This window comes from Onychostruthus taczanowskii, unplaced genomic scaffold, assembly GCF_017590055.1.
Source record: "Onychostruthus taczanowskii isolate IOZ18803 unplaced genomic scaffold, ASM1759005v1 scaffold316, whole genome shotgun sequence".
NCBI lineage: Eukaryota > Metazoa > Chordata > Aves > Passeriformes > Passeridae > Onychostruthus > Onychostruthus taczanowskii.
Genome location: NW_024500528.1, coordinates 37,625 through 49,209, shown reverse-complemented (window position 1 = coordinate 49,209; position 11,585 = coordinate 37,625). Strand labels below are relative to the sequence as shown.

Genomic DNA, 11,585 nt, shown 5'->3' with positions numbered 1-11,585 from the left:
ATCCCCCAGACCCCCTCAGCAGGACCCCTCCCCACCCCGGCGCTCCCAGCTCCGCTCCCCTCTCCCCCCATTCCCGGGGGTCCCCGTCCCTGCCCAGCCCGGGGGTCGCGTCCCCCCCGGTTCCCCGCTCACCACGCCCGGGGCTCGGGGCTCAGCTGCCGGTGCAGCGCCACGGCCGCCCCGAAGAGGCTGCCCCGCTCGCCGTCCTTCAGCACCGGGCTGCTCCCGTCCAGGTTGAACGCGGCGGCCGCCGGTGGCCACGGGGACAGCGCCGGTAGCCACAGGGACACCCACGGTAGCCACAGGGACAGCGCCGGTAGCCACAGGGACAGCCCCGGTAGCCCCCGAGACAGCCCCGTTAGCCCCCGAGACAGTCCCGGTAGCCACCGGCAGAGCCCCGGTAGCCACAGGGACACCCACGGTAGCCACCGGGACAGCCCCGGTGGTCCCCGGCAGAGCCCCGGTGGTCCCCGGCGCAGCCCCGGCCGCCCCCCGCAGCCCCCGCTCGCCATCCCGGCGCTGCCGGTGCCGCCGCCCGCGGGAGGAGCCCCGGAGCTCCCGGGGGCGGCTCCGCCCCGGCCCCGCCCGCGGAACCGGGGAGACCCCGGAGAGCCCGGCCCGGCGGGGGGAGGGGACACGGAGGGCGGGGGGGGGAACCCCAAATCCCGGGGGGGGACCCCAAATCCCGGAGTGACACTACAGCCAGGGAGGGAGGGACCCCAAATTCCTGGAGTGACCCCAAATCCTGGGGAGTGACCCCAAATTCCTGGAGTGACCCCACAGCCAGGGAGGGACCCCAAACCCAGGGAGGGACCCCAAATCCCGGAGTGACACCACAGCCAGGGAGGGAGGGACCCCAAATTCCTGGAGTGACCCTGTAGGGCGGGGGGTGATCCCACAGCCAGGGAGGGACCCCAAATCCTGGGGAGGGACCCCAAATCCCAGAGTGACCCTGTAGGGCGGGGGGTGACCCCAAATCCCTGGAGTGACCCCAAATCCAGCGAGTGACCCCAAATTCCTGGAGTGACCCTGTAGGGCGGGGGGTGATCCCACAGACAGGGAGGGACCCCAAATCCTGGGGTGGGACCCCAAATCCCGGGGACTGACCCCGGCACCGGGGAGTGACCCCAAAGCCAGCGAGAGACACCAAAGCCAGGGAGGGAGTGACCCCAAATTCCTGGAGTGACCCCAAATCCTGGGGAGTGACCCCAAATTCCAGAGTGACCCCAATTCCCAGAGTGACCCCAAATCCTGGCGCGTGACCCCAAATCCAGGGACTGAACCCAAATCCCAGAGTGACCCCAAATCTCCGGAGTGACCCCAAATCTTGGCGTGTGACCCCAAATCTAGCGAGTGACCCCAAATCCCAGAGTGACCGCAAATCTCCGGAGTGACCCCAAACCCAGTGAGGGACCCCAAATTCAGGGATTGATCCTGGCACTGGGGACGGATCCCAAAAATCTCAGGACTGACCCCAAATCCCAGAGTGACCCCAAACTCAAGGAGTGACCCCAAATCCAGGGACCGACCCCAATTCCAGGGAGTGACCCCAAATCCCAGAGTGACCCCAAAATCAGGCACTGACCCCAAATCCTGGGGCGTGACTCCAAATCCCAGAGTGACCCCAAATTCAAGGAGTGACCCCAAATCCAGGGACTGACCCCAAATCCCAGAGTGACCCCAAATCCTGGGGCGTGACCCCAAACCCCAGGGTGCCCCCAAATCCCAGAGTGACCCCAAATCCTGGGGCGTGACCCCAAACCCCAGGGTGCCCCCAAATCCCAGAGTGACCCCAAATCCTGGGGCGTGACCCCAAACCCCAGGGTGCCCCCAAATCCCAGAGTGACCCCAAATCCTGGGGCGTGACCCCAAACCCCAGGGTGCCCCCAAATCCCAGAGTGACCCCAAATCCTGGGGCGTGACCCCAAACCCCAGGGTGCCCCCAAATCCCAGAGTGACCCCAAATCCTGGGGCGTGACCCCAAACCCCAGGGTGCCCCCAAATCCCAGAGTGACCCCAAATCCTGGGGCGTGACCCCAAACCCCAGGGTGCCCCCAAATCCCAGAGTGACCCCAAATCCTGGGGCGTGACCCCAAACCCCAGGGTGCCCCCAAATCCCAGAGTGACCCCAAATCCTGGGGCGTGACCCCAAACCCCAGGGTGCCCCCAAATCCCAGAGTGACCCCAAATCCTGGGGCGTGACCCCAAACCCCAGGGTGCCCCCAAATCCCAGAGTGACCCCAAATCCTGGGGCGTGACCCCAAACCCCAGGGTGCCCCCAAATCCCAGAGTGACCCCAAATCCTGGGGCGTGACCCCAAACCCCAGGGTGCCCCCAAATCCCAGAGTGACCCCAAATCCTGGGGCGTGACCCCAAACCCCAGGGTGCCCCCAAATCCCAGAGTGACCCCAAATCCTGGGGCGTGACCCCAAACCCCAGGGTGCCCCCAAATCCCAGAGTGACCCCAAATCCTGGGGCGTGACCCCAAACCCCAGGGTGCCCCCAAATCCCAGAGTGACCCCAAATCCTGGGGCGTGACCCCAAATCCCAGGCCCTGGGCAGGGACCCCAAATCCCAGGGAGTGGTTTTGGCCGGGCAATGGGATTTTTGTTCCGTTTTGTTCCGTTTTGTTCCATTTCCAGCTCCCGGGTTATTTTTAGCCTCTCTCAAAACCCCCGGGGGATTTTTGGGGATTTTTTTTGGGATTTTTTGGGATTTTTGGGTCCGTGGGAAGCAGCCCGGCCCCTCCCCCCCCGCTTTTTGGGGGCATTTTGGGGGGTCCAAACCCCCCCTTCCCCTTCCCCATCCCAATTCTTCCCAGTTTTATTTTTGGGGTTTGTTTTGGGGTTTTTTAATTAATTTTTTTATTATTTTTGGGGTTTATTTGGGGATTTTATTTCTCTTAATTTTATTTTTAATTTTAATTTTAATTTTAATTTTGGGGTTTGTTTCTGGGGTTATTTTTGGGGTTTTTATTTTTATTTATTTTAATTTTATTTTTATTTTTGGGGTTTATTTCTGGGGTTTGGTTTGGGGTTTTAAATTTTATTTATTTTTAATTTTAATTTTACTTTTGGATTTTANAGTGACCCCAAATCCCAGAGTGACCCCAAATCCTGGGGCGTGACCCCAAATCCCAGGCCCTGGGCAGTGACCCCAAATCCCAGAGTGACCCCAAATCCCAGGCCCTGGGCAGGGACCCCAAATCCCAGGGAGTGGTTTTGGCCGGGCAATGGGATTTTTGTTCCGTTTTGTTCCGTTTTGTTCCATTTCCAGCTCCCGGGTTATTTTTAGCCTCTCTCAAAACCCCCGGGGGATTTTTGGGGATTTTTTTGGGGATTTTTTGGGATTTTTGGGTCCGTGGGAAGCAGCCCGGCCCCTCCCCCCCCGCTTTTTGGGGGCATTTTGGGGGGTCCAAACCCCCCCTTCCCCTTCCCCATCCCAATTCTTCCCAGTTTTATTTTTGGGGTTTGTTTTGGGGTTTTTTAATTAATTTTTTTATTATTTTTGGGGTTTATTTGGGGATTTTATTTCTCTTAATTTTATTTTTAATTTTAATTTTAATTTTAATTTTGGGGTTTGTTTCTGGGGTTATTTTTGGGGTTTTTATTTTTATTTATTTTAATTTTATTTTTATTTTTGGGGTTTATTTCTGGGGTTTGGTTTAGGGTTTTAAATTTTATTTATTTTTAATTTTAATTTTATTTTTGGATTTTATTTTTGGAATTTGTTTTCAGGGGTTTATTTTTGGGGGTTTATTTTCAGGATTTATTGTCAGGATTTATTTTTGGGGATTTATTTTCAGGGATTATTTTCGGGGTTTATTTCAGGATGAGCATCTCAAATTTTACTTTTCCCCATTCCCCGGTTATTTTTCTGGCTTTTTTTCTTTTCCCAGGTGATTTCATTTTTCCCAGGTTATTTTATTTTCCCGGGTTATTTTATTTTATTTTTCCCGGGTTATTTAATTTTCCCCGAGTTTTATTTTATTTATTTTATTTTATTTTATTTTCCCGGGTTATTTTATTTTATTTTTCCCGGGTTATTTAATTTTCCCCGAGTTTTATTTTATTTATTTTATTTTATTTTATTTTCCCGGGTTATTTTTCCTGGGTTATTTAATTTTTTCCAGGTTATTTTATTTTTCCCGGGATATTTCATTTTTCCCGGGTTATTTTATTTTATTTTTCCCGGGTTATTTAATTTTCCCCGAGTTTTATTTTATTTATTTTATTTTATTTTATTTATTTCATTCTATTTTATTCTATTTTATTCTATATTTTTTTTCCCCGGGTTATTTTCTCTTTCCCAGGTTATTTTCACCCCTCCCGGGTTATTTTTGGCCGCGGCTCCCACTCAAATTCCTGCGGCCGGAACGCGGGACCCCTGGGAGCGCTGGGAGGGACCTCCCCATAGCCCCTCCCCGGATCACGTGGCTCTCCCCGGTCACGCGCCGCAGACGCGCCGTGGAAGGGGGCGGGGCGCGCGGGCGGTCACGTGCGGCGGCGGCCGCCATGCTGTCCCGGCTGCTGAAGGAGCACCAGGCCCGCCAGAGCGAGCGGCGCGAGCTGCAGGGTGAGCCACGCCCCCCCGTCCCCATGGCAACGAACCCCGCCCGCCGCCTCCCATTGGCTGCCGCAGCTGCCGATCACCGCAGCGCGGCACCCCATTGGCTGGCGCGGCTGTCCGTCAAAAGAGGGGGAAAGGGCGGGAAGCCTGAGGGGCCCTGAGGGCTCTGAGGGGGGGAAGGGAGGCCCGTGAGGTCACGGCTCCGCTCGGTGACGTCACGCTGGATAATGCTGACGTCACGCGGTGTGCCGGGCCGGGCGGGGGTCGCGGCGCCCCTCACGGCGCTGTCCCCGCGTGTCCCCCCGCAGAGCGGCGCCGCAGGGACGCCATCGCGGCCGCCACCCGCCTCACCGAGGCCTTGGTGGATCACCTGAACGTGGGGTGAGCCCCGGCGCCCCCGAGCCCCGTTCCTTACGGGGACACCCCCCCAAAATCCTCCTGGGGACCTCCGGGACCCCCATTCCTTATGGGACCATCCCCCCCAAAATCCTCCTGGGGACCTCCGGGGGGACCCCCCATTCCTTACGGGGACACCCCCCCAAACCCTACTGGGGACCCCATACCCCACTGGGGACCCCCCATTCCTTATGGGACCATCCCCCCAAACCCCTCTGGGACACCCATTCCTTATGGGGACACCCCACCCAAACCCTCCTGGAGACCCTCGGGACCCCCATTCCTTATGGGACCATGCCCCCAAACCCCCCCTGGGGACCCCAAACCCCTCCTGGAGACCCCAAATTCCTTCTGGGACCACCCCCCACCCAAACCTCGTACCCCTCCTGAGGACCCCAGACCCAGCAAACCTCCCACCCCCGAGACCCCCAACGCCACAGAACCCCACGGTTCCCCCTTCCCAGAGACCCCCAGACACCTCCCCTCAACCCTACAGCCCCACAAATCCGCCTCCCCAAAGACCCCTTCCCTCTCCTTTTTCCTCCCCCAAACCCCCTCCCTTTTTTGGGCTCCCCCGTCACTCGGGGGGTGCCAGGCAGGGACCCCAGCCCCGTGTGACCCCCGTGTCCCCCCCGTGTCCCCCCCAGGGTGGCCCAGGCCTACGTGAACCAGCGCAAGCTGGACCAGGAGGTGAAGACGCTGCAGGTGCAGGCGGCGCAGTTCGCCCGCCAGACCGGCCAGTGGATCGCCATGGTGGAGAGCTTCAACCAGGCCCTCAAGGTGGGGACACCCCCAAAACCCAGCCCAAAACCACCCCAAAACCCCGCCCAGAGCGGGGGGCTCACCTCCAAAAACACAGCCCCAAGCCCAGCCCCAAACCCAGCCCCAATCCCAGCCCAGAGGGGCCAGTGGATCGCCATGGGGGAGAGCTTCAACCAGGCCCTCAAGGTGGGGACACCCCCAAAACCCAGCCCAAAACCACCCCAAAACCCCGCCCAGAGCGGGGGGCTCACCCCCAAAAACACAGCCCCAAACCCAGCCCAAACACATCCCAAAATACACCCCAAAACCACCCAAAAATACACCCCCAAACCCAGCCCAGAGCGGGCTCACCCCTGAGTGGATCCCAGACTATGAAGGGAAGGGGGACGAAGCCCCCAGACCCATTTGGGGTTGGGATGTGGCCCCCAGATCCATGGGGAGGGAATGAAGCCCCCAGACCCACGAATGGAGGTCAATGGGGGATGAAGCCCCCAGACCCATATAGGGGAGCATGTGGATTCCAGATCATGAAGGGAAAGGGGGATGAAGCCCCCAGACCCTTTTTGGGGGATTATATAGTCCCCAGGCCCACGGGAATGGCAAATGAAGCCCCCAGACCCATGAACAGAGTGGGGGATGAAGCCCCCAGACCCATGAACAGAGGGGGGGATGAAGCCTCCAGCCCCTGGGTTTGCACTGCAGTGGTTGGGGAGCACCCAGGGGGTCCCAGGGGGTTTGAGCAGCACCCAGGGGGTCTTGGGCAGCACCCAGGGGGTCCTGAGGGGTCCCCAGGGGGTCTTGGGCAGCTCTTAGGGGGTCTTGGACCACCCAGGGGGGCTTGAGGGACACCCAAGGGGTCTTGGGCAGAACCCAGGGGGTCTTGGGGAACATCTTGGGGGTCTTGGGGAACATCTTGGGCGTCTTGGGCAGCACCCAGGGGGTCCCGAGGGGCACCCAGGGGGGTCTGGGGCAGCACCCAGGGGGTCTCAGGGGTCCCAGGGAGCACCCAGAGGGTCTCAGCAGGAGGGGATGGGTGACACACCCCCCGGGGTGAGCCCCCTCCCCAAAAGCCCCCTCCCCACACGGCCTCAGGAGATCGGGGACGTGGAGAACTGGGCCAGGAGCATCGAGCTGGACATGAGGACCATCGCCACGGCCCTCGAGTACGTCTACAAGGGGCAGCTGCAGCCCTCCTGCTCCTGAGGGACCCCCGGGACCCCCCGGGAGCCCCCGGGAGCCCCCAGACCCCCCGGGAGCCCCCCCAGCACCGCCAGGTCCCGGGGCTCTCACCTCGGTGCCCTTGGCACCCCCGGCGCTGGGAGCCATGGGTTAAGGGGGGGGGTGTGGAATAAGGGGGGGGGCCCGGGGGGTGTGGGGGGGTCAGGCCGGGCACAGACCCTGGCACAGCCCCCCCCCCAAATCCCCCTAAGCCCCCTCATCCTCTTTAGCGCTTACCCTGGCTCTGAGGCTGCTTTGATTGGGGACAAAGGGGCCCTTTTTGGGTCTGGGGGGGGCTGCCCTGATCCGGGGCTGGCAGGGATTTCATTCCCTAAGGGGGGGGGGCAGGGCCCATTTTGGGGTGATTTTCCCCTGGGGGGGGTCAGGGCCCATTTTGGGGTGATTCCCCCCAGATCTGGGGGTGGCAGGGCTTTCATTCCCTCGTGGGGGGGGCAGGGCCCATTTTGGGGTGATTTTCCCCCGGGGGGGGGGGTCAGGGCCCATTTTGGGGGGATTTTCCCCCACGGGGGGGGTCAGGGCCCATTTTGGGGTGATTTTCCCCCCCTCTGCCCCCCGAGGGACCCCCCCTCTGCCCCCCGAGGTACGTGGGGACCCCCCCTTTGCACCCCCCAGGTAGGTGGGGACCCCCCCTCTGCACCCCAGGTACGTGGGGACCCCCTGAGGGACGTGGGGACCCCCCCTCTGCCCCCCCCCAGGTAGGTGGGGACCCCCCCAGGTACGTGGGGACCCCCCCTCTGTCCCCCGAGGGGTTGTGGGGACCCCTCCCCCTCTGCACCCCCCCGTGCTGGGGGTCTCCTGTTGTGGGGGGGGGTTCTGGGGACACGGGAGAGACCCCCGGGGTCACCCTCAAATCCCAGGGTGGGGAGAAAATGGGGGACCTGAGACCCCCCAGCCCCCCCAAACGGGGCTGCAGGAGGGGGGCGCGACCCCCCCCCAATGGGTTCAGGGGACACAGGACAGACCCTGCGTGTCCCCCCCACTTTGTGTCCCCTCCTCAGTGCCCCCCTAATCCGAGGAGGGGATTTGGGGGTCCCTCCCACCCCTTTGGGGGTCCCTCCCACCCCCGCGGTGCGAAACCCCCAGACCAACAATGGGGGGGGGGTCCTGAGTCACCCTCAAATCCCAGGGTGGGGAGAAAATGGGGGACCTGAGACCCCCCAGCCCCCCCAAACGGGGCTGCAGGAGGGGGGCGCGACCCCCCCCCAATGGGTTCAGGGGACACAGGACAGACCCTGCGTGTCCCCCCCACTTTGTGTCCCCTCCTCAGTGCCCCCCTAATCCGAGGAGGGGATTTGGGGGTCCCTCCCACCCCTTTGGGGGTCCGTCCCCCCCCCGGGGTGTGAAACCCCCAGACCAACAATGGGGGGGGGGTCCTGAGACCCCCAACCCCCGCAGTGGGGGTCCTGGAGGGGGGCACAGGACAAATCTCGGGTGTCCCCCCCAAATCCGAGGGTGGGCGGGGGTGTCCCTGCTGCCCCTTTGGGGGTCCAACCCCCAAACCAGCAATGGGGGGGTTCTGACACCCCAACCCCCCCCCGGTGGGGGTCCCGAGCCCCCAGAGCCCCGGTGGGGGTCCTGCAGGGGGGCCCGGGGCCCGGGGGGGGACACGGTCCCCGCGGGTCCCCTCCCTTGGCGGGGGCAGCTGGCCTGGGGGTCCCGGCCAGGGCGGGGCCCACCCCGGGGGTCTCGGGGGTGCCGGGGGTCGCCGCTGCCCCGGGCAGGGGGGGGACGGGCCCGAGGGGACCCCCCCGGAGCCCCCCCGTGCCCGGCGGTGACGCACGGCCCCGTTAATCCGGGCCGGCCCGGGCCAGACCGGGACAAGGTGGGGCTGGGCTCCCGCGGGGGGCTCGTCCCCGCCCCGGGAGGGGCTTTGGGGTGCGCCCACCCCCCCGGGAGGGCGGGGACCCCCCGGGCACCCCTGGGGACACAGGAGGCGGGGCCAGCCCGGGGCAGTCCCGAGTGACCGAGCCTGGCCCGGGTCAGTCCCGAGTGACCGCTCGGTCCGCGGGGGGAGAGACCCCCGGGCTCGGGGCAGGGCGGGGGGCTGCGGGTCCCGGCGGGCCCCTCGGGGGGTCCTGGGGGGGTCCCACTGTCCCTGTCACCCCCAGGCCATGTGGCTGTACCTGGCACTGCTGGCACTGGTGGCACTGGGAGGGTCACACGGGGTGGGGGTCTCTCAGGTGTCCCACTGTCCCTGTCACCCCCAGGCCATGTGGCTGTACCTGGCAGTGGGAGGGTCACACAGGGTGGGGGTCTCTCTCAGGGGTCTCTCTCTCGGGTGTCCCAGTGTCCCTGTCACCCCAGGCCATGTGGCTGCACCTGGCAGTGGTGGCACTGGGTGTGTCACACAGGCCATGTGGCTGTAGGTGGCACTGGGTGTGTCACACAGGGCGGTGTCGCTGTCCCCGCAGGCTGTGTGGCAGTGGTGGTACTGTGAGGGTCACACAGTGTGGTGTCGCTGTCCCCGCAGGCCATGTGGCTGCACCTGGCACTGTGAGGGTCACACAGGGCCGTGTCCCACTGTCGCTGTCCCCGCAGGCCATGTGGCACTGGTGGCACTGGGTGTGTCACACAGGGCCCTGTCGCTGTCCCCGCAGGCCGTGTGGCAGTGGTGGCACTGGGTGTGTCACACAGGGCCGTGTCCCACTGTCGCTGTCCCCACAGGCCATGTGGCATTGGTGGCACTGGGTGTGTCACACAGGGCCGTGTCCCACTGTCGCTGTCCCCACAGGCCATGTGGCTGCACCTGGCACTGTGAGGGTCACACAGGGCCGTGTCGCTGTCCCCGCAGGCCATGTGGCACTGGCGGCACTGGGTGTGTCGCACAGGGCCGTGTCCCACTGTCGCTGTCCCCACAGGCCATGTGGCTGCACCTGGCACTGTGAGGGTCACACAGGGCCGTGTCGCTGTCCCCGCAGGCCATGTGGCACTGGCGGCACTGGGTGTGTCGCACAGGGCCGTGTCCCACTGTCGCTGTCCCCACAGGCCATGTGGCTGCACCTGGCACTGTGAGGGTCACACAGGGCCGTGTCGCTGTCCCCGCAGGCCATGTGGCACTGGCGGCACTGGGTGTGTCGCACAGGGCCGTGTCCCACTGTCGCTGTCCCCACAGGCCATGTGGCTGCACCTGGCACTGTGAGGGTCACACAGGGCCGTGTCGCTGTCCCCGCAGGCCATGTGGCACTGGCGGCACTGGGTGTGTCGCACAGGGCCGTGTCCCACTGTCGCTGTCCCCACAGGCCATGTGGCTGCACCTGGCACTGTGAGGGTCACACAGGGCCGTGTCGCTGTCCCCGCAGGCCATGTGGCACTGGCGGCACTGGGTGTGTCGCACAGGGCCGTGTCCCACTGTCGCTGTCCCCACAGGCCATGTGGCTGCACCTGGCACTGTGAGGGTCACACAGGGCCGTGTCGCTGTCCCCGCAGGCCATGTGGCACTGGCGGCACTGGGTGTGTCGCACAGGGCCGTGTCCCACTGTCGCTGTCCCCACAGGCCATGTGGCTGCACCTGGCACTGTGAGGGTCACACAGGGCCGTGTCGCTGTCCCCGCAGGCCATGTGGCACTGGCGGCACTGGGTGTGTCGCACAGGGCCGTGTCCCACTGTCGCTGTCCCCACAGGCCATGTGGCTGCACCTGGCACTGTGAGGGTCACACAGGGCCGTGTCGCTGTCCCCGCAGGCCATGTGGCACTGGCGGCACTGGGTGTGTCGCACAGGGCCGTGTCCCACTGTCGCTGTCCCCACAGGCCATGTGGCTGCACCTGGCACTGTGAGGGTCACACAGGGCCGTGTCGCTGTCCCCGCAGGCCATGTGGCACTGGCGGCACTGGGTGTGTCGCACAGGGCCGTGTCCCACTGTCGCTGTCCCCACAGGCCATGTGGCTGCACCTGGCACTGTGAGGGTCACACAGGGCCGTGTCGCTGTCCCCGCAGGCCATGTGGCACTGGCGGCACTGGGTGTGTCGCACAGGGCCGTGTCCCACTGTCGCTGTCCCCACAGGCCATGTGGCTGCACCTGGCACTGTGAGGGTCACACAGGGCCGTGTCGCTGTCCCCGCAGGCCATGTGGCACTGGCGGCACTGGGTGTGTCGCACAGGGCCGTGTCCCACTGTCGCTGTCCCCACAGGCCATGTGGCTGCACCTGGCACTGTGAGGGTCACACAGGGCCGTGTCGCTGTCCCCGCAGGCCATGTGGCACTGGCGGCACTGGGTGTGTCGCACAGGGCCGTGTCCCACTGTCGCTGTCCCCACAGGCCATGTGGCTGCACCTGGCGCTGCTGGCCCTGGCCTGGGCGCTGGGCTGGCTGCTGCGGGACCGCCGCACGCTGCCCACGGTGAGCGACAAGCACGTCTTCATCACGGGCTGCGACAGCGGCTTCGGCAACCTGCTGGCCCGGCGGCTGGCCCGGCGCGGCTACCGCGTGCTGGCCGCCTGCCTGACCCCGCAGGGCGCCGAGAGCCTGCGCGGGGACAGCGCCGGGGGACACCTCAGGACCACCCTGCTGGACGTCACCTGCTCCGACAGCATCCGCAGGGCCGCCGAGTGGGTGCGGAGGGAGGTGGGCGACAAAGGTGAGGGATGGAGGGGGAAAGGGGCTGGGGGCTTGGGATGGGGGG

General features: G+C 63.7%; 3 protein-coding genes across 3 annotated transcripts in view; 2 read left to right on the top strand and 1 right to left on the bottom strand.

The window, feature by feature from the left end:
• Positions 1-551, bottom strand: part of ITGA7 (integrin subunit alpha 7) — a 22,440-nt gene extending 21,889 nt beyond the window's left edge. Inside the window, exon 1 of the mRNA XM_041409964.1 lies at positions 133-551. Within this exon, the coding sequence (XP_041265898.1) occupies positions 133-512 (380 nt within the window). The 5' untranslated portion in view covers positions 513-551. The remainder of the gene's footprint in view (positions 1-132) is intronic.
• A 3,890-nt stretch (positions 552-4,441) lies between these two features.
• Positions 4,442-7,181, top strand: BLOC1S1 (biogenesis of lysosomal organelles complex 1 subunit 1). The gene is made up of 4 exons (XM_041409955.1): positions 4,442-4,575; positions 4,878-4,950; positions 5,613-5,745; positions 6,820-7,181. Exons 1-4 carry the CDS (start codon positions 4,515-4,517, stop codon positions 6,928-6,930), a joined length of 378 nt encoding a protein of 125 aa, XP_041265889.1. The 5' UTR covers positions 4,442-4,514; the 3' UTR covers positions 6,931-7,181.
• Positions 7,182-8,767: 1,586 nt separating this feature from the next.
• The window catches only part of RDH5 (retinol dehydrogenase 5), a 9,010-nt gene continuing 6,192 nt past the window's right edge, over positions 8,768-11,585 (top strand). Inside the window, 2 exon segments of the mRNA XM_041409960.1 lie at positions 8,768-8,788; positions 11,222-11,540. Of these exon segments, the coding sequence (XP_041265894.1) occupies positions 11,225-11,540 (316 nt within the window). The 5' untranslated portion in view covers positions 8,768-8,788; positions 11,222-11,224.